General features: G+C 45.7%; 1 protein-coding gene across 3 annotated transcripts in view; it reads left to right on the top strand.

Annotated features, from left to right (window-relative positions):
• The window catches only part of LOC140724325 (NLR family member X1-like), a 36,917-nt gene extending 14,797 nt beyond the window's left edge, over positions 1–22,120 (top strand). For 2 of the 3 annotated variants that reach the window (XM_073038772.1, XM_073038774.1), the window contains exons 2-10: positions 404–572; positions 2,860–2,945; positions 7,657–7,823; positions 17,674–17,845; positions 17,944–18,009; positions 19,350–19,614; positions 20,834–20,920; positions 21,076–21,243; positions 21,408–22,120. In XM_073038772.1, coding sequence (XP_072894873.1) covers positions 2,936–2,945; positions 7,657–7,823; positions 17,674–17,845; positions 17,944–18,009; positions 19,350–19,614; positions 20,834–20,920; positions 21,076–21,243; positions 21,408–21,495 — 1,023 coding nt within the window. In that variant the 5' untranslated portion in view covers positions 404–572; positions 2,860–2,935 and the 3' untranslated portion in view covers positions 21,496–22,120. The remainder of the gene's footprint in view (positions 1–403; positions 573–2,859; positions 2,946–7,656; positions 7,824–17,673; positions 17,846–17,943; positions 18,010–19,349; positions 19,615–20,833; positions 20,921–21,075; positions 21,244–21,407) is intronic. The other variant, XM_073038773.1, reaches the window with a different exon arrangement.
• The last annotated feature ends 219 nt before the right edge of the window (positions 22,121–22,339 follow it).

The raw sequence follows: 22,339 nt of genomic DNA, 5'->3' as shown, positions 1-22,339 counted from the left end.
GAGCAAACTAGAATGATTGAATCAACTAATTCCACTCATATATATTATGACCTTTATCTTATACCATGATTGAGCGATGAAGTTTTTGTATCCCATCACAAACAGAAGAAAATCTTCAGATGCTGGAAATCCAAGGAACACACACAAAATGCTGGAGGAACTCAGCAGGTCAGGCATCATCTATGGAAGAGAGTAAAGTCGGCGTACAGATGCTGCCTGATCTGAGGGTTCCTTCAGCATTTTAAGCGTGTTATTTTGTATCCCACGTCAGGCTTTGTGAGGGACAGTTACACATTTCTTCACTCGGATCATTATATATGCGTTCAGGATTAAAATTTCAATCAGTTTAATGCTTTGTTTTCCTTTATATTGTTAACATGCTTCATTATTCCTCTGATTAAAGTTAGCCCTGCGCCGAGAGATTTACTGGAAGGAAAGCCCACGACTGGAAGAGGACCACAACTGAAGGCAAGGGAACAGCAACAAGTGAACCTGTTCAGGGACTGAGAGCACCAATTCGAGAGATCCCCTCTGAGTCGGAAATTTCATTGATACGGTCAGGAGGAAGTTTTGTGAGTCTTATTTACTCAAACAGTGTTTTAGACATTACATTTCTGTGCCAAAGAAGGTAGGAAATATCCGAAGTGAGACTGAATAATCCTGGATGTGCCAGTTATGCAGGTTGCAATCACTACTGAAATAGAGGTATCATGGTGGGACCATGTACAGACTCAGTGTGGGTGAAAGTCAGAAGCAGGAAGGGAGCCATCATTCTGCAAGTAGTCCAAAGGCCTCTCCCAGTGTCCACCGGGACCGCGAGGAGCAGATACGTTGGCAGCTTTGGGAAAGCTTGTTATCATTGATGACTTCAATTTGCCTAATCTTGGTTCCCATTTCCTTATTCCAAAATGTGTCAATGGGGAAGAATGCTTTGTGTGTCCAGGAAGAATTGTTGACATAGTCTGTGGATCGGTCAACTGGAGGAGATGCCAGATTATGTCTGGTACTAGGAAACGAAACTCGGCAGATGACAGACGTCTCAATGGGTGACCTTTTCCAGATAGTGGCCACAGCACCCCAACTTTTATCATGGTCATGGACAAGGATAGTAGCAGACGATACGAGGCAGTATTTAATTAGCGGATGAATAATTACAATGGAATTCGGAGCAACTTGGGAGCGTAAATTGTGAAAAAAAAATCACAGGGAAATGCACAACTGTGGCGGTTGTTTCAGGAACAGTTATATGGGTTCTAGATAGATTTGCACCACAGACATGGAAAAGATGTTCATATAAACGAACCATGGTTCACAAGAGGTGAGGACTTTTAGGCAAGAAGCAATGATCTGGAGAATTAATAAGTAGCCATGAAGGAGATTATGAAAAGATTTAAAGTCCTGGGGAGTAAGATGAAGGAAAGCCCCAACGCGTTCTGCACATAGGTGAAGAAAAGGAGGAGGGTAGGACTTCTCATGAGCAAAGCTGGAAAAATGCATGGAGGATGAGGTGATAGGCGAGGTACTTAAAGAAATTTGTGCTGCAGAGTTACCAAGCAGATGGACTTTGAATGTAACGTTAGGATTGCAGAATGAGAATATTAAGAAAGAGGTGTTGCTGGAGCTTCCATTATACACAAAGTTACTACAGGAAGTGAGGTAGGAGCTTACAAAGGCATAGACAATGATCTTGGTGTTGTCTGTGTCCACAGGAGTAGTAACACAGGATAGGAGGGTGGCATATATTGTTCAATAATTCAATACGTCTTAAAGCAATAAGTCGGGGGATTACAGACCAATGAGTATTGCATTGGGAAAACTCTTCGAAAGGTTAATAAGAGACAGGGACTTTGAGCATTTACAGAAGCATAATATTATTAGGGGTTGTCATCATGGATTTTTGATGGTGAGTGGAGAGAATGATAGAGATAATTTTCCACAATATGTACCAGCCGCACACAGAATATGTAGCAGTCACGCACACAGTATCTACCAACATTTGGATCAACAGTGTCTGATTAGGAGACCGCATGGCGGCGTGCATGGAATATAGTGTTTAACATCACTATGTAAGATTTTTTTAAAGTGAATGTACATGATGGTAGGGTAGTACATTGTATTTCAGCAAAGTTTTTGACAAGCTGCCACATGGCAGGTTAGTCTGGAGGACTAGATCCCATGCAGTCCAGAGGGAAAGTTAGATGGATTCTAAATTAACTTGTAGGTAGCAAGCAACTGACTCGCAGTATTCAGAACGCAAGGCTACAAGTTGGCACCTTTGATATTCGTTGTTTTATTGCAATGATTTGGATGCGAATGCAGATGGCTTGACCAGTAAGTTCATGGATGACACAAAATTAGTAGTTGGTGTTCATAGAGAAGAATATCGTACGAGAACGAAATGGGCAGGGGTGGTAAATAGATTGCAAAACAAACACAAGCAGCAACGGTTTCATGCAGAGGTTGGTGATTCTGTGGAGGGGGCAGCCAGAGGAAGTGGATGAGGCAGGCACAATTGTATGATTACAGAATCAATTGATATAGTTTGATGGAGTGAAGAAGGTAGGAGGAAAATTTGGGCTCATCTCAGGAAATTGGGACCATCCAGGTGGGCATTGTGGCTGGCAGGGTCTCGTTGGGCTGAAGGGTGTGTATTTGTGCTCTATTGCTCTGTGACTTTATCTATAGGTGCAACAGATATCACTGCATAGACAACAGACATGCTGTGGAACATGATGTTAACGTGAAATGTTAGGTCTCTAAGCCAACTGCTGTTCTGATCCAGGAGATGCAGATACTGTCATATTTGCAAAGTAATCGTACTCTCTCTGACTCATTGTCTGCTTGTTCGTAATTCACCAGCAGGTGGCGCTCTCCTGCACTGCGACCGAAGTGTAAACAAGAATACGACTATCAACAATCTTCAGACAAAATTAGAATGGCTACAGGTATGTTCACTTGGATCTTAATAATTAAACTTCTGTCCTGTTGATGCAGAATAGTTCAGATGAAATAGTTACACAGGCGCTAAAGGAACACAGACGTTTCATCAAACAGGATCACTGATCCCACTGGTAAAGCGGCCAATCCAATAGTTCCAAGGCACCGGTAATTGTTGAATCACTCTGCTCACCATCAAAAGTTTCACCTGAATGAAAGGAGCAGGAAGTCTTGAATAATGTGGTTGTGAGTGAAGCACAGACAGGAATGCAACAGTGGTCTTGTGGTTGACGTAACAGTGTAGGGAATAATCAGGGTCTGTTTCACCTCCAGACAGGTGCTGATGCTTCCAACTTTAATTTTCTGTTTTTTAAAATTTGATGCCAGATGACTGGAGCATTTCCAAGATGTTCTGGGATTGAACGATATGTTTACGGTTCAGGTTTTGGAAAGACAATTGCCTGTATTTTGTATTTTCATATAGAGATGTTCGGAGCTTACTGGAGTCTGTTGCCTGTGGCTGAGTTGGAGAATGTTTCCAATAGGTGGAAAGGTCTAGGGAACATCTCTTTGTAAATAAATCACTCTTACAGTTTTACCGTCTTATAACATTTTAATGCAGTAATGAATATAAGTTCTGCTGGTGCTACAACTCCAGACTAACACACACACACAAAATTCTGGAAGAATTCAGCAGGTCAAACAGTGTACCTGTGGGGACAAGATCCTTCTTCTGGGCTAGCCGAGGAAGGTCAGCTCTCATGAACGGTCTCGGCCACTTTAGAAACTCCGTTTAACTGGCTGTACATCGACTCCTGGTGCATAGTCACAGACAAAAGAACACAGCGCAAGTGAGAGGACCAAGACGGTATGATCAAGGAAGGTGGAGGGGTGAGTAGGCGGACTGGATAATGTTCAGGAATCTTTGAATCTGAATGAATGGTCCACCGACTTCATTAAGACCTGTGTGGAAGAATGCTTGCCTTCGAGAACATTTCATAAATACGAAAATCAAAAACGGTGGATTAACCAGGGGATATAAACGTTGTTAAATTCTGGCACGTTTAGAAAATAGTCCATGCTTGTGTTCCTTCTGACTAAGTGGATGATCATGCACTTCCCCAACTCTGTATTCCATCTGCCATTTCTTTGCCTGTTCTCCGAATCTCTCCACAGTACGTCCATCTGCTGCCTCCCCGCTTCCTCAACGCTACCCGTCCCCTTACCTATCTTCATATCGTCTGAGAACTTGGCCACAGATCCATCAATTCCATCATTGACATATAACGTAAACAAAAGAAGTTCCAACACAGATCCCTGTGCAACACCGGCAGCCAACAGGAAAAGGCTTCCTTTGTTCCTACTCTGTGCCTCCTGCCAGTCAGCCTGTCCTCTAGGCCTGTTAATATCCTTCCTATAACACTATGGGACTTACCTTGTTTAGCAGCCTCATGTGCTACACTTTGTCAAAGATCTTCTGAAAATCCAAGTACGCAACATCCACCGATTCTCCTTTGTCTATCCTGCTTGTTATTTATTCAAAGAATTCCAACAAATTTGCAACGTAAGATTTCCCCTGCAGGAAACCATGCTGACTTCAGCCTATATTCTTAGGCGTTTCCAGACACATGGAAACCACATCCTCAACAATCGATTCTAACATCTTCCCAGGTCAGGCTAACTGGCCTGTATTTTCCTTGGTGACTAGTGGTGTTCCGCAGGGGTCGGTGTTGGGACCCTAACACTTTACAATCTATATTAATGATTTGGAGAAAGGGACTAAGTGCAACGTATCGAAGTTTGCTGATGTCACAAAGATAGGAGGGAGTGTAATGAGTGCGGAGGACATTGAAACCCTGCAGGGGGACATAGATAGGCTGAGTGATTGGGCAGCCATTTGGCAGATGAAATATAATACTGACAAGTGTGAGGTCTTGCACTTTGGCAGGAAAAATAATAGAGCAAGTTATTATCTAAATGGAGAAAAACTGGAAAGTGCTTCTGTGCAAAGGGACCTGGGGGTGCTGGTGCAGGAAACACAAAAAGTTAGTATGCAAGTGCAGCAGGTGGTCAAGAAGGCCAATGGAATGCTGGCTTTTATTGCTCGGGGGATAGAGTATAAGAACAGGGAGGTCTTACTGCAGTTGTACCGGGTATTGGTGAGACCACACCTGGAGTACTGCGTGCAGTTCTGGTGTCCATATTTAAGAAAGGACATACTGGCTCTAGAGGCAGTGCAGAGAAGGTTCACTAGGTTAATTCCGGGGATGGGTGGGTTGATGTATGATGAGAGGTTGAGTAGATTGGGACTCTACTCATTGGAGTTCCGAAGAATGAGAGGCGATCTTATTGAAACATATAAGATTGTGAAGGGGCTTTATCGGGTGGATGCGGGGAGAATGTTCCCAACGATGGGTGAAACTAGGACTAGGGGGCATAATCTTAAAATAAAGGGATGCCGTTCCAGGACTGAGATGCGGAGAAATTTCTTCACTCGGAGGGTAGTGGGGCTGTGGAATTTACTGCCCCAGAGAGCTGTGGAAGCTACTACACTCAATGAATTCAAAACGGAGATAGACATTTTCCTGGATAAAAATGGCATTAGGGGATACGGTGAGCGAGCAGGTAAGTGGACATGAGGCTAGGTTTAGATCAGACATGTGATCTCCTGGACCAGTTTTCGATAGCCTGGCTGGGTCGGAGAGGAATTTTCCAGATTTTTTCTCCTCAATTGGCAACTCGTTTTTTTTTCCCCAGGTGATCACATGGGTTTGGGCGGGATGAATAATAAAATAAAATAAAATGGGCGGCATGGTGCCCTGTTGATTGGCACTGTTGCCTTGTGGGATTCGGTGAAAACTAGAGTTAAGATTGGATCAGCCATGATCTTGTTGAATGGCGGAGCAGGCTTGAGGGGCCGATTGACCTACTCCTGCTTTTATCGCTTATGTTCTTACGTTCTTATGTTCCTTTCTTCTGCTTCCCTCCCTTTTGAAAGAGTGCAGATTTCCAGTCTTCCAGAACTATGCCGGAATCAAGTGATTCTTGAATGAGCATTACTAATCGTTAGACAATCTCCTGTTCTTCAGGCGCGCAACCTACCTCTTGGAGCTCAAAAAACTGGGTGTCTGACCGTGCCTGCCGCTGTACGCCGACGCCATCTTATTAAAACATTCGGCGTTTGTTATTCTAATCTTCTGTTAATAAATAAAATCAGACATATGATTTTAAAATACTCATTCTACATATTCATAGTAAGCATATTACCAAACATTTCAAGTACCACCCAGTTTTTAGGTTGTGTAAATATTCTATGTACAATGGTTATTGTGTGTTTCTATCTACATCTATATCTATATGTGTGTATATATATATATATATATATATATATAACAACAAAGAAACGTTATTTGCAAATTTCTACAGAGTACCATAGACAGCCTGCAAATTTTCTGCATCAACATCTGTTATGGAGGGACCACTGCATAGAATCAGGGAAAATTTGCAGAAATTTGCAGACTCAGTCATTTCCATCATGGAGATACTTCTCCAGTATTGAGTCAGCCTCAAAAAGCGATACCAAAAGAAGACCTTCTCTGTCATTGAGGATTCGTTGTTTCTATCAAGGGGGAGGGTCGGGAGACTGAAGAAAACATCCCTCCGCCGTCACTGGAATAGTCAGTGCTAATTGTCAGATTAAGAAGAACCATAAAGGTAATCTAATATATCTTTGGCTGGTTAACCTTGTATCAGTAACAGAGGGATTCGTGTTGAAACGTCCTAGCGGGACATTCTACTTGTATCTGTAATAGGATAGATTTACTAGAGATGGTCAGCATGGGCTCAGCGCACTGGGCTATGTTCTGAAAACTTGACTGATATTTTCGTGTTGGAATGATGAAGGGAAAACAGTGAATTTTGAAGGCATGGATGTTAGAGAAACTTGCAAAATGGTTTCTTGCAATAGTCTGATAGAAAATTTAATTCAAAGTTGTCTTGACCATACAAAACAGGTATTGGCGGCGAGGCATTCTTCTGCCTGGAGTTCTGTGAGCAGTCGTGCTCCGCAAGGTTCCGTAATGAACTCTCTGTTTTCAGTGATATCTATCCATGACTTGGGAAAACTCTGATTTCGCTGATTCACAAATTTACAGGCGATAGAGAACGAGGCGGAGTTGTGAAAATCAAGGTTGTTGGTCAAAGTATACATTAGAATATTGATCCGCTAAAAGCATGGGCAGAGAGATGCCAACTGGACTTTAATGGGGGATAGTGTGAGGAGGTGCCTATTGAGAAGTGAAATGTAAGAGGAAATTTCATGACAGTAAAGCGCAAGACTGAGGAGAATTGATGTATGGGGAGATGTACAAGTGCATATCGTGCATATAGTCGGACCGTAAAGACGATCTACAGCATTGGAGTACTAATATAGAAAGTCATGCCTCAGCGATAGGGAAGTTTGATCAGTGCCCAGTTGCAGTTTGTGTGTAGTTCTGGTTTGTCCGTTACATGAACAATGTGGAGTCTCCTGACAAGGTTCAGGACAATGCTGTATGAATTACAAAGGCACATGATAGGCACATGGACAGGCAGGGACTGGTGGTATATAAACCACGAGCATGTAGATGTTTCATGTTGACATCTCGGTCGATACAAACATGGTGACACAAAAGGGCTGTTCCTGTGCTGTACTGTTCTATGTTCTGTGTCTGTTCACAGATCTGAGTTCCGCTTTCTCCGCCTTCCTGTCAATTTGTGACGACCACCAACTGCTCCGGTTGACGAGATTCTACATGGAGCAACTGGAGCAGGCGATTGAAGAGGGTGTGGAAGGACTTGGCCTCATGTTAACCGGCAAGGATCACTTCACTGGGCGAATGTATCACGTAAGTGAAAAAGACAGTAATTGAAAGCAGATTCTTCGACAGACTGATTGAACAGATGTAAGGCAACAGGTCTGTGTGGGTCAACGAGACAGACCAGGCCTGCCGCCATTTGGCAGGTACAAGATGTGACAGGAGTCTCTCCCATTATCTGAACACATTCATTTTTAGTCGGGTTAGGATATAGTCAGCGATTGAAAGGTGATTGTTAGTGATGTGACATGTGATGGGTACTGGCAGTGGACAGAGAAAGGCTTTATTTTACTCTGTCCAACTTCCCAACATGTTTCCAATGCTTCTCCTCAGCGACCATGCAACAGTGTTGCCTTGAAGACTCCTGGGATCACACAATCCATAGAGATTGTCTTCTTTCTCCACCCTTTACCTGTCATTGGATCCCACAGAATAACTCGAACAGACAGCACTTGACTATTATCTCTAGTTTGACCGAATGAATCTCTTTCATTTGTTCAAATACCCAGTCGTGCCTTGTGGCTCAGGTACCTTCTGCTCCTTGTGACAGTTCCGTGTAGCGGTTATAATTACCACAGCATGTAAAGTTAGCACTGAGAATTGCAAAAATTAGAATCATTGAAAATATTCCAAACATCCATAGATAACACAGAATTACCCAGGCACATTCATCTGTTGCCACCCAAACTGAATTTTAACGAAGAGCTATAAACTGTACCTGACCATTACATTTCTTATAAGACAGCTGACAGTTCCATTCCAAAATTCCTTCTCTGCGTTACTAACATGCACAAAAGCCCTGTGATTGCCACCTGCTCCTCACTGCCAGTACCCAGCTGCAGGCTGTCATTGGACCTTCATGGATCCTGGCAGTGAATTGTTAACCTTTTCACCAGCGATTTACCTCTGAAAAAAATCGGCAGTGACCCTGTTACAGTCCGACCCAGTCATAGCAGTTGAACTCCACAGTATAACAATGGGTTCTTCGGCCAATGTAGTGCACATTGACCTAATAACTTGCTTAGCCCCATTGATCTGCACCCACCCCTCCCGTGGGTCCAAATTATCCAAATTGCTTTTAAATTTTGAAATCGAATGCACACCAACCACTTCCGATGGCAGCACGTTGCAAACTCTCACCAACCTCTGAGCGAAGATGTAGGCCCTCATATTGCCTTTCACCTTTCATCTTTAACCCATGACCTCTAGTTCTAATTCTACTTCCACCCAACCTCAGTAGTTGTTACAAGGGGCGTTGGTAGTGGACTCAAACACAAGACACGGACACAGAAAGTACTAGGAACTGGACTATGTTTTATCAGGACGCTAGGTAAACCAAGGAACGAGGACAAAATGATAACACGCAGATAGTCGAAGAGAGACAAACCGGAAAACCTAGACCTGGGCTTGGAACTTGAACTGGACAGGGAACTCAGGTCATGACGCGGAACTCGGGTCTTGGTCGGGACTCGGTACCTGGGTATAGACCTGGCTCTTGACTAGAACACGGGCATGGCTCGGACTTGACTCGGACTTGGCTTCGACTTGACTCGGGCTCGTCCCTTGGACAACACGATTGAATCAGCAGATGCTGGAAATAAATACAAATACAAAATGCTGGCAGAACCCAGCAGGCCAGACAGCATCTATGGGAGGAGGTAGTGACGACGTTTCGGGCCGAAACCCTTCACCGCTACCTCCTCCAATGGATGCTGTCTGGTCTGCTGAGTTCTGCCAGCATTTTGTATTTTCGTCTCTTGGACTTGGCCTGGCTCGGACTCTGCTTCGACACGGGACACAGAACAGTAAGCCGGGGCTCCTCCATGGATACAGGACCCAGAGCCGGAATTTTTCTCAGACACTGGACACGGAACACGGAGACAGTTCCCCACTCAGGAAAGCGGCAATCCCTCGAGGCGACATAGGACGAAAGACAACAGCTCTAGTCTCACTCCGGAGGGTTGACTTGACGAGTTTACTGACGAGAATACTGGCGAAGTTACTGTCAAGGATGTTGGCGAGGTAACTGACCAGGGTACTAACAAGAACGATCCAGCAAGGAATCACTGGACCCCAGAACTATTTATGTTCCCAACCCAAAACGAGAATCAGGTGCCTCAATTACGGCACCGAACGGAAACAAGGGAAAGACGGAATAACCGGAGTAAGGCATCCACAGCCCTGATCGTGAATCGGAATACGGACCCCACCGTATTATGACTGTACCACCCCCCGCCCCTCCCCTCCATGGGAGCCTTCTGGCGATCCAATAGGCTTGCACGGATCATCGGCGACCCGGACCGGTGGGGTGAGGGGTTGAAATGGTTTCAACCAAATGGGCATTGAACGGCGAGAGTTTAACGACAGTGCTTGTGTCGCTGGGTCCATGTCTGGCAGGACCGTTCTGTTGCTGGGGAGGGGGGGGGGGGGGGGAGGTGGAGGAGGTAGCGGGTCCAAACGCAAGAGACAGACACTGAATTTACTGGGAACTGGACTATATTTACTAAGGATGCTAGGTAAACCGAGGCGCGAGGAGAAAATGATAACATTAAGAGAGATGAAGAGAGACAAACCGGAAAACCTAGACTTGGGCTAGGGACTTGACTTAACTCGGACTTGGCTTGGACTTGACTCTGTCTTGCCTCTTGTACTTGACTGGGCGTGGCTCTTGGGCTTGTCCTGGCTTGGCTTTTGGACTTGTCTTGGCTCGGCTCTTGGCCCGGCTCTTGGCTCGGCTGTCGGCTTGGCTTGGCTCGGACTCTCCTTAGACACGGGACACAGAAAACTGAAGCGGGGCTCCTTCATGGACACAGGACATAAAGCCAAGACTCTTCTTAGACACAGAACACGGAACACTGAGTCGGGGCTCATCCTTGGATACAGGACCCAGAGCCGGGATTCGTCTTAGCCACGGGACACGGAACGCGGATAGCGCTCCCCACTCAGGAGAGCGGCAAACCCTCGAAGCGGTCAACATACAGCGGTTCTGGTCTCATTCTGTCGGGTTAATTTGACGAGGTTACTAACGAGGTTACTGACGAGGTTACTGGCATGGTGACGGACTAGGTTACTGACGAGGCTACTGACCAGAGTATTAACAGGAACGGTCCAGCAAGGTATTACTGGACCCCAGAGGTATTTAAAACGAGAATCAGGTGCCTCTATTATGGCACCCAACGGAAACAAGGGATAATCGGAGTACGGAATTCACGGCCCGGACCGTGAACTGGAATACTGGTTCACGCACTGGACTGTGACATTTGTAAGTCCTTTTTGCGTTTACCCTATCTATACTTTTTTATTATAAACTTGTATACCTCTTATCACATCTCCCCTGATTCTCCGACACTCTAGGTAATAATGTCCTAACCTATTCAGACTTCCTATATCTCTCATGTCCGCAGATCCTGGCCAGATCCTTGTAAATTTACTCTGAATTGAATTTGAATTGATTTGAATTGAATTGAATTGAATTGAATGATCTTTATTGTCATTATACATAGGTACAATGAAACTCTGTTTGGCTTCCTCTCAGGCAATCAGACAAAGCGGTAGATAAAAACAAGACTGTAATTGAAAAACAGTATTAAATAGATAAGAAGCAGAAAATAATTTGCGGCAGCACCAGAATATGACAGTAATGCACAAAGTGCCATTAGTGCAAGTATTTGAGTCCTTGTGCGTGCTCACAGTTTCAGTCATTGTTCTGTGGGAGTGGTGTGATGGAGGCCACTGCTCTGGGGTAGAAGCTGTTCCTCAATCTATTTGTTCTGGCTTTTAGTGTCCTGAACCTTTTGCTGGACGGCAGTGGGTCAATCATGGAGTGGCCGGGGTAAGCTTTCCTCCTGAGTCTGTTGGAACAGATGGTGTCCAGTCCTGAGTGCTTCATCCTGACAATTCGCTGGGCCGCCTTCGCCACGTGATGCAGGTCTTGTTGCTCAGCAGCTGTGCAGCTGGCATACCACACTGTGGCGCTGTCGTTCAGGGTGGTTTCAATTGTGCTTCTGTAGAAGTTAAGCAACAAATTTTCTGGGTGTTTGGCCTGTCTCAGCTTTCTGAGGAAGAAGAGCCTTTGTTGTGCCACTTTTTTTTACAAGCAGCGAAGTGTTGGTGCTCCATGTCGGCTGTTTTGACAAAATAACTTCAAGGAACTTTAGGTTTTCCACACTTTCTACTACCTCTACATGTATATGGAGCGGGGTGTGTACTCTGTCCTTTGATCTCTTGAAGTCAATGATCATCTCTTTTGTTTTAGAACTGTTAAGGACCAGGTCGTTGTCCTTACTCCACTCCGTCAGATGATCCACCTCGAGTCTGTACGCTGTTTCATCCCCGTTTGAGATCAGGCCAACCACTGTGGTATCGTCCGCAAATTTAATTATGGAGTTGGAGGTGTAGATGCGGGTGTAGTCATGTGTGAAGAGTGTGTAGAGCATAGGGTTCTGCACTCTTTCAATCTTATCTACTGTATAGGTCTGTGCACACAGTACTCCGAGATAGACCACAGCAACACTTTATTCAATTTCAACATAATATCCCAATTTCTGCATTCAGTACTTTTATATATGAAGTCCTTTGTCCTAACATCTCTCCATACAGCCCAATCTACCTTTGCCACCTACGACCAACTGAAGGAAGAGGAACTAGCTGAGAGAGTTAGAGAGGTAAAGGCTGCTGATGAAGACAAGCAGCATGGAGAAGCATGGCGATTAGTCAACGAGATCAGCAGACGGAAGAAGTCCCCATCATGTCAAATAAATGGTAAAACAGCAGTGCTAGGTGTCCAGACATGGTTCACCCACTTTAAGAACCTGCTGGGAAGCCCTCAAACGATCACGGAAGAAGAAGAGGACATACCCACGATACTAACGCAAGTTGACATCGATGACGGCCCATTCACCATTGAGCAACTGAAGAAAGCAAAGTATATTGTACACTGACACAGGGCAGGTGCGCTGGACCAGACGGGATACCACCAGATGTCCTGAAGAACTGCGACCTGGGTGACATCTTGCTGGACATATGTAATACGGCACTTTTGAAAGGCGATAAACAACAACAGTGGTCACGGTCAAACATTATCCCAGTCCCCAAGTCTGGATCCCTCAAGAAGACAGATAAATATCGCGGTGTCAGCTTGACCTGCAAAGCTGTACAATCGGATGATCTTGAACAGGATTCGCACCGCCATTGGCCCTAAGCTAAGATTCAATAAGAATGGTTTTCGGCAGAAGTGCACAACTTGCTCTCCGTCGAATCATCGAGGAAGTCAAGAGGCACAGCCTACCAGACGTGCATACTTTCATCGATTTTCACAACTCTTTTGACTCCATTCACCGAGGTAAAATGATGAAGATCCTGAAAGCTTACGGAGTGCCACACCGTCTACTAAGAGTAATAGAGTCCAGCTATACCAAAAACATGGCGAAAGTTGTATCAGCAGACGGAGAAACAGCAGAGTGCGAGCTACTAGCTGGTGTGCTGCAAGGAGACTCTCTGGCACCCTACATCTTTATAATTGTCCTTTGACTAGGCTGGCAGGTAGCTTGGGTGGCGAAAACAGTGCCCGGCTCGTTGCTCTACGTCAAGCTACCAAAGATCATGACAAGCTTCGTTTTACCGTAAAACAGGACGAACCAAAAGGGTCAGACCAGTTACGCTCACAGATCTCGATTTTTCAGATGACATAGTCCTGTTCTCTGACCAGATGGAGAAAACACAGCAGCTACTGACAGAAGTGGAAATTGAGTGCAGTAAAGTTGGACTTCACCTAAAAGCTAAAAAGGCACAGTACATGGCGTTTAACTGTGCTGAAGGTACTCTCAAGACCGTAAGGAATGATACCATTAAGAAAGTCTGTGGCTTCAGGTTGCTCGGGTCAAGAATGATGTGTTCGGAGAAGAACTCGGAAAGATATGGAAGGCGCTGGCGTGGAGGGCTGTGAACAACATGAAGGAAATCTGGAAGTCGAACCTGACCAGAGGGCTTGAAAAGAGGATCTTCATAGCAGTCACAGAGTCCATTCTCACGTACTGATGCGAGACGTGGGCACTCACCAAGACCATGCGAAAGTCACTGGATGGTTGCTATACACGAATGCTCCGGATGGCTCTTGACGTGAGTCGGCAACAGCCAATGACGAACGTCGAGTTCTATGACGAACTACCGATGTTCACTACTAAAATCGTGGCGAGAAGACGGCAACTAGCCGGGCACTGTTTTCGCCATCCGAGCTACGTGCCAGCCTAGTCATCACATGGGAGCCCAAGCATGGGAGGATGAGCCCTGGGCGCCCTCCCAAGACTATGGTAAATACACTCGTAGAAGACAGCAGCGCTTCTTGTAGATGAACTGAACACACTGATGAGGGAGAGGGAGGAGTGGAGAGTCCGGCAATCTGCCCGACGCCGACCCCCTAGGCTTGAGTCGATGTAGTAGTAGTACCTTCAACACTTTCAATAAATAATGTATCTGTACGCCCCAATATTTTAGTTTTATCGTACTGTTCGATGCCCTACCACTCACCATCTGCCTTTTTCTGATTTGTCCTCCAAAATAGAACACTTCATCTTCATTAACTTCTACCTGTCACTTTTTCAGTCCATTTTTTCCCCTACTGGTACAGGTCTCACTGCAAGCGTTGATAACTTTCCTCGTTATGCACTTGGTGTCATCCATAAATTTGCTGGACGAGTTTACCGCATTATCATCCAGAGGGTTTATATATATGCCAAGCAACGTCATACCTGCAGCACACAACCCGTCATAGGCGTCCAGTCAGATAGTAAAACATCCACTACCTCTCCGAGGTTCTGTCATGAATTCAGTGTAAAAACTATCTACTTACCGTGTCATGAATGCCACGCGAATGAATCTTTTTGACCAAGGTCCCATGTGGGACTTGCTGAAGTCCATGTAAAAAACATCCACTGCCTGGCCTTCAGTACCTTCTTGTTAACTTCCTCGAGAAACTATCAGACTGGTTAGACAGGATTTACCAGGTACAAATTAGTGTTGACTACCCCTCATCAATCCTTGTCTATCCAAATACTCATATCCATTTCCTTAGAATACCTGTCAATAGCTTTACCAACCTGTTATGCTCACCAACCTGTAAATCACTGGCTTATTCTTGAAGCCTTTTCAAACAGAAGAAGAAGAAGAATAGTTATCTTCCGTATATAGCTCCTGTAATTTCTGCACTAGCCTCAAACAAGTTATTAAGGAAAACCCTGGGGATTTAACCTTCCTAATCTGTCTCAAGACAGCAAACACCTCCTTCTCTGTAATCACTATAGAGTCCATGATCTCACTGTTGTTTCGCCTCACTCCAAATACTGTACTCTGCATGCTCCCTGAGAAAATATAAATGCAACAAAAAACCGATTTAAAGCCTCCCCCACATTTTTCAGCACTATGAACTTCAAGAGGTCCAATTTCGTTCGTTGGTCTACTTCTCTTCAGAATTTGTTTGATGAAGAGTTTGAGATTCTGTTTTTTCCTTGTCTGCTAGAGGAAACTCATGCCGTACCTTAGTCCTCCTGATTTCCTCCTTCCATAACTCTTGCATTTATTATACTCATCAAGTACCTCATTTGTTTCTTCCTGCCTATAATTGCAATGGGCTCCTTCCTTTTCACCAGGGCCTCAGTATATGCCAAAAAACAAGTTTCCCTAAACATCTTACACTTGCCTTTTATTTTGTCAGGGGCATTCAGACTCTACTTATGGTCATTTATACTTTCGAAATCATTGTTCTCAGAATTTCAGTTTCAGAGGCCTCACGTTTATCAAACATATCTGTACCAGGAAACATCCGGTCACCATGTACTTTCCTCAGATCCTTTCTGATACCCTTAAAACTGGCTTTTCTCCAATATAGAATCTTAACCTGAGGACCAGACCTACCCTTTTCATAATGATCTTCAAACTAATAGGACTGTGATCACCAGATGCAAAGTGACCTCTGTCAACTGCCCTGTCCTGTTCCCGAATAGAATTCCAGTAGGCACCGTCTATAGTTATGACCTCAAAATATTGATTACATAAACTTCCCTGGACATATTTGACCAACACCATACTATCTAGATCTTTGAATTATGAGTGTCCAATTACTAAATGGAAAGTTTGAATTATATTGTGTTTCTTGGAACTGTCTCGCGACTTCTCTGCACATTTGATCTTCTCAGATATCCCACTGGCTATTGGGTGCTCTTTAACATAATCCCGTCCGTCTCTTACTGCTCAGTTTCTGCCGTGTAGCCTCAGTAGACAAGCTCTCTAGTTTGCCCTGTCTGAGTTTCATTTTTCATGACTAGTTATGTCCCCCCGCCTTCTTTCATCCCTCTCACTCTATTGAATCGTGTCTTACTCAAATGGATCCACGAATGCTGAGCTGCTAGTCCCACGCCACCTCCTTGATGGTTTCGGTCCTGTAATTCAATGTGCTGATCAATGCTCCAAGCGGATTTGCCTTTCCTACAATACTCCCTGCATTCAAATAATATATATTTCCGAACATTAGTTTCACTATGTTCAACATTTAATTTCCTGACTTTGTATATCGGCTTAACAACGTATTTCCCACACAACCACTCCACTATCCGTTCTGTTTCTTCAAATCCTGCAAATCAAGCTTAACACCCCGCACCATCCCAACCCCGCAACCCTCAGCGCTAACAAACCTTCCTTCAAAAATATCAGTCTCCCTTTAGTTCGGGTGCAAATCAACCCTCTCTGTCCAGGTCCCGCCTTGCTTGGATGAGATCCCAATCATTCAAACTTTAGAAGCCCTCGGTCATGCACCATCTCATCAGTCACACTCAGACTCTATCATCGTCCTATTTCAGGCCTCACTAGCACGCGGTACGGGTAGCGGTCTGAGAACTCAACCCTGGGGGTCCTGCCCTTTAGCACAGCATTTAACTCCATGAACTGACTTTGCAGGACCTCTTCACACTTCCTGCTCTTGTCATTGTTACCAATGTGAACCACGACCGGCGGCTGCTCACCCTGCACTTAAAAAAGTTTCAGACTTGATGTTAGATATACTGACCTTGGTAACACGCCATCCAGAAATCGTGTTCTCGTCAACAGAATATCCGTCCTCTTCTTCTAACCATTGAATTCCCCTATTAATGCAGCTCACTCTTCTCAATCCTTATGAGTCACAATACCAATCTCAGTGCCGGAGGCATAATTGCTGTGGCTTTCTCCTGCTGGTCACACCCCGAAACAGATCGCTGTACACCTGTATAGAGGAGTTTCCTGCAGTGTCTCTCCATCCTCTTTCCCCTCTCTGACTGTCACCCAGTTACCCGTGTCCTGCCCTTTGTATTTCGTTCACTATCTGTATAAACTGTCAGTCAACCTCTCAGCCTCCCGAGTGATCCTGGGTTCATCCAGCTGCAGCTCCATTTCCTCAGCGCAGTTCCTGAAGGTTCAGTTGTCAGGGACACTAGAGGTCTCCGTGTCTTGCCACATTATGTAGGAAGAGCATTCCACTGTTCTGCCAGGCTTTCCCACTGATCTAACCGTGAAATGGAGAGGTAAAATACTACTCAAAATCTACCTAAAACCTCCACCTCTCCTCACTGAACCATCTCTGGCACAATGTTTAAACTCCCCAATCTATTTCTGGCTCATTCATGCTATGTGTGCTCCACTTAAAACTTGCCGTAGATAATTACCCCGCAATCTATGGCGTATAGGAACTCCCCACTGCCCCCTCTTGCTTCTTTTAAAAATTTTCTCACACTATGAACTCTTCAATGGCTGTTAGTGATCTGTGGCGAGCAGAACGTGTTGGGTCAGTCCATGTCCAGGGTAGATTTGTACCCATCCTTCCGCTCCTCAATATATTCCCCATTGTTCATTACAGAGGGTGACTGAGCTCGCGGAGAAGGGAAACCGAGCGGGTGCTTCCAGACTCCTCCTGGATCTGGTGATGGAGAAGGGCTCCGGGGCCCAGAGAATGATGTGGCAATCCTTTGTGAAACTGCATCATCATTTACCGGAGCTGAGCAGAATATTGAATGAAATACGGGAACGTGGTACGGTGAACAATACATTGTGTGTTACAGATGTAAATACAGATGAATTTACAGTATTACACAGAACAGACTTCATGCAGGTTAATCTGTTTGAACAGGTGACGGCCAGTTCGCCTACATGGACGCTGAGCGGGGTTTATCTGAAGTGCCCGCGCATCTGAAAGGTAAGCGATGGAACGGAAACCTCAAAGTCTTTATTTCACTTTAAGAGTCTGAATACGTGTGATTAGAGGCCTGTTTAGAGACTGTTAGAGTCTGGGAGACAGGGTTTTGTTGCTGTAGCTGGAGGACAGGAATCAATTTGCATTTTGCACAACACCTGGCCCCTTCCGGGCCACGGGGTGTGCACCTAGAGGCCTCTATGAGATTTATAAACAAACACTCCCGTCGGTCAGAGAGAAAGCCGAATATTTCCCTCGCGCCGAATATCTGGAGAGTTGACAAAACTGAAAGCAAGCCTTTACATTTCGAATATCGAGCCCCAGCAAAGGAAGTCTCACACAGCTCGGATTCAGAATCAGGCCATTCAGCCCTCCGAGTTTCTTCCGCCATTCCATCATGGCTGAATTGGATCCCACTCAACCCCATCCACTAGCCTTCTCGCCTACCCTTTGATGCCATGACTGATCACGTTCCGCCTTAAATACATTCACGGACTTGGCCTCCGCCGCCATCTTTACGGAATTACTACTCGCTGGCTAAAACAATTCCTTCCTTCCTCTGTTCTAAAGGGTCGCCCAACAATTTTGCGGCTGTGCCCTCTAATTCTGGATACCCCCAGCATAGAAAACGTCCTCTCCACATCTACCCTATCTTGTCCTTTCAACATTCGGTAGGTTTCATGGAGATCCCCATGCATTCTTTTAAATTCCACTGAGTACAGGCCCAAAGCTGCTGAACGCTCCTCATATGTTAACCTCTTCACACCCGGAATCATCCACGTGAACCTTCTCTGGACACTCTCCAATGGCAACACTTCCTTTCTAAGAGAAGGAGGATGATAGGAGACATGATAGAGGTGTACAAGATATTAAGAGGAATAGACAGAGTGGACAGCCAGCGCCTCTTCCGCAGGGCACCACTGCTCAGTACAAGAGGACATGACTTTAAGGTAAGAGGAGGGAAGTTCAAGGGGGATATTAGAGGGAGGTTTTTTCACTCAGAGAGTGGTTGGTGCGTGGAATGCACTGCCGGAGTCAGTGGTGGAGGCAGATACACTAGTGACGTTTAAGAGACTACTAGACAGATATATGGATGAATTTAAGGTGGGGGGTTATATGGGAGGCAGGGTTTGAAGGTCGGCACAACATTGTGGGCCGAAGGGCCTGTAATGAGCTGTACTGTTCTATGTTCTATGTTTTTAAATATGGGACCCAAAACTGTTGACAATTCTCCAACTGCGACCTGACGAATGTCTTGTAAAGGCTCAGTATTACTTCCTTGATTTTACATTCGATTCCCCTTGAAATAAATGCCAACATTGCATTTGCCCTCTTTACCACAGATGTTGAAGATGAGAAAAGGAGACTCCTGAAAGCATTGCGCTACCTGTCTGAGTCTCAGAATCGTGGACTGGCTCAGGCCGCACTGGAATCTGTGGAAAAACTTTCATTCAGTGGAATGACACTGACCCCGACTGACTGCGCGGTCCTATCTCGTGTCATCGGACTCTGTGATACAATAAAACACCTCGACGTTACTGCCTGCGACATTCAGTGTAAAGGAATCCAGTGGCTGGATCCCGTGCTGCACAAGTGCCAGGAGTTGCAGTAACTTGATTTATCTCTCACTCTGAACTGTGAAACTGTTCAATTGTGTTGTTTCAATGAAAAGGAATTTGGGTAAAACTGTTGTAAATCAGATTGTGGAGAACTGTGACATATGCCCAGGGGATCAGTCAGTAACTCCCCATGGAAGGGAGGGTTCTGTAGTTCCTTGTGAAGGGATGTTGGAGACTTCATCAGATCAGTGAACAACGGCCATTGCTTTAAAGGTAGTAAATCACAGGAATGGCCGTGTTTCTCGCTGCCTGTGACACGTCCATTGTCAATGTTCCTTCTCACTGCTACTGACACCCAGACCGACACTGACTGCAGCAGGTGGGTCAGAGATTCACACCCCCTTCCCGGTGAAGGACAAGAGACCGTCAGCAGACTGTCCCAGTGAGACGCAAAGAAATACCATTGTGAGATTGTCCTCGCCTGCCCTTCCCGATGTGTGACTATCACCATCAATTCTTCCGTGTGACTTGTGCTCACTACCAGATACACAGACCCTTTGGGCGCATCTCCTCCTCCGATTGTGGGCGTCAGATCAGCCACACCCTTCCCGTACAATCTATTTCTGGATCACCTCATCTTGGGGGGATATCCCTTCGCATCGGTATCCTCCAGTGGGACCTGTCATCCTCATCCACCTTCCTCCCGTGGGATCTCTCATCCCAAACCCCTTCCGCCCGTGGGATCCCTTTTTCCCATCGCCTTCCTCCTGTGGGATCTCTCATGCTGATGCCCCTCCGTCACGTGGGATCTCTCTTCCCCATCCCCCATCCTCCCGTGGGAACTCTCTTCCTGATCCCCTTCCACCCGTGACATCTCTCTTCCTACTGCAGTTTCTCTCTTCCCCATCCCCTTTCCTCAGGTGGCTTCACTTCTACCATCTCCCATCGACACTTTCTGATTCACAAATCTTCCTCACTTTCGCTTTCTGCCACCCTTCGGCCCCGCCCCATCCGACCCTGACGTCAGGAGCACTTATCAGTTGGGTAATAAGACACAATATGTGGCGGTTTCAGGGTCACACAGACTAAATTACTGATATTCGGCAAATACCCTGGAGCTGGGCAGTGAGGGACATTGACAGTGATGGGAACTCCGATCAGTGATTTACTGAAGAGTTTAATGTTTCCTGAAATATCCGAGTGACAGAAATGCGCTCAAACACACGGTTTGAATCACTTTGTTCCTCAATCTGTCTGTTTGTGTTTAGACTTGGGGAGAATAAACTGGGAGATTCAGGAGTGAAACTGGTGTCTGCGGCTCTGAGGAACCCGGAGTGTAAAATACAGCAACTTTTGTAAGTACCAGACTGTGGGAGATTGTGTTTACAGTCACTGGGTGTCTGCAACTGAACAATAATGTGATCAGTAATTGTGTTACTGATAAACATTGGGGATTTGTACCGTCTCCTGTCTCTCTGTGTCCTTCACACTCACTCTCTCTCATCTCCAGGCTGATCAATGTCGGTCTCACGGATTCTGGTGCCAAGAATCTCGTCTCCTCTCTCGGTCCAAACCGATCACTGAAGGAGCTGGACCTGCAAGCAAACTCGCTGACAGACCAATCTGTCCCCGCTCTGCATCACCTCATACGGACGCATCCGAGTCTGGAGTGGATCCAGTGAGTGTTTGTGTTAATGTTCAATGTGATAAATTATCAGCGGATCCGTGGGCTTTCTGGTGATATTTGTCTGTGAGTGTTGTTGAAATATTAACCCAAGTCCCCTGTTACTGACACTGTTGTGTAATCTGTTTATTTCATCGTTATTCTTCTATCTGTTTCAGCCTGTGGTACAATGATTTCAGTAAGTTCAACGAGATGGAACTGAGATCTCTGGAAGGATTCAGGCCTGGACTGAATATCAGTCTGTGAACATCTGAATGTGCGGAATGGCGATACTTTGGCTGATTCCTCGCCCTCCCCTTTAATGGCCACGCTCCAAGTTTAATTTCCAAAGGCTTTAACGAAATTGGCTCCAGTCTCGCGCACTGTTACGTCCGAAGAGGTCCCGTAGTGACGTCATTCCTCCTCATGTCCAGCGCCGCTGCTTGCGGAGGTGTCCGAGTTCGAGAGCTCACCCACGTGAGACCCCGGAAAATTACACACACAGAAACAGCCCTGGAGCCGGGGTTCAGTCAGGGACAAGAGTGTCCCGGGGTGGGATTATCCGAGAAGAGAATCCTTCTCCTCGCTTTACTGAGGACGGGTCATTCCGCAGTCTGGCCGATATATAGTGATGTTAACAAACGCCTCGTCCCTGTACCTGCATCTGCAGCGATCTTTACGCCGCTGAAGTGTGATTTTGTAATTATCGGTTCCCCGATTCAGAGTGACGGTGAGAAACGGAATTCATACTGTCACTGGTTCTCGCCGGTTAGTTAATTGTGTGCGACTGTGAATGAGTCAGGAGCAGCTTATTTATCCCCGCGCGTCAGCAGCTCACACATTGTTTCATTTGCATTTGTCATGACGAAATCAATAAACCGCTGTAACTTCCTGTCTTGGTGTCGGTCTCGAGTCTCATTAGAGGAGAATCAGTGACCTGGGGTTACTTCTGCTCCCTGCACCTAGTGAACTGCAATAATGGGTTTGAGGTACTCACACTGGTACAGCAGCGTCTCAGCTCCAGGCTGAGGGACGTCAATCTGATAGTGTTTGGTTCCCAGGAACTCCTCACACCCCATCCCACATCCACGCTGACCACCGCTTCCTCGCA

The sequence above is a fragment of the Hemitrygon akajei genome, unplaced genomic scaffold (assembly GCF_048418815.1).
Source record: "Hemitrygon akajei unplaced genomic scaffold, sHemAka1.3 Scf000188, whole genome shotgun sequence".
NCBI lineage: Eukaryota > Metazoa > Chordata > Chondrichthyes > Myliobatiformes > Dasyatidae > Hemitrygon > Hemitrygon akajei.
The sequence above is the reverse complement of the archived record's forward strand: the minus strand, read 5'-3'. Positions and strand labels throughout refer to the sequence as shown.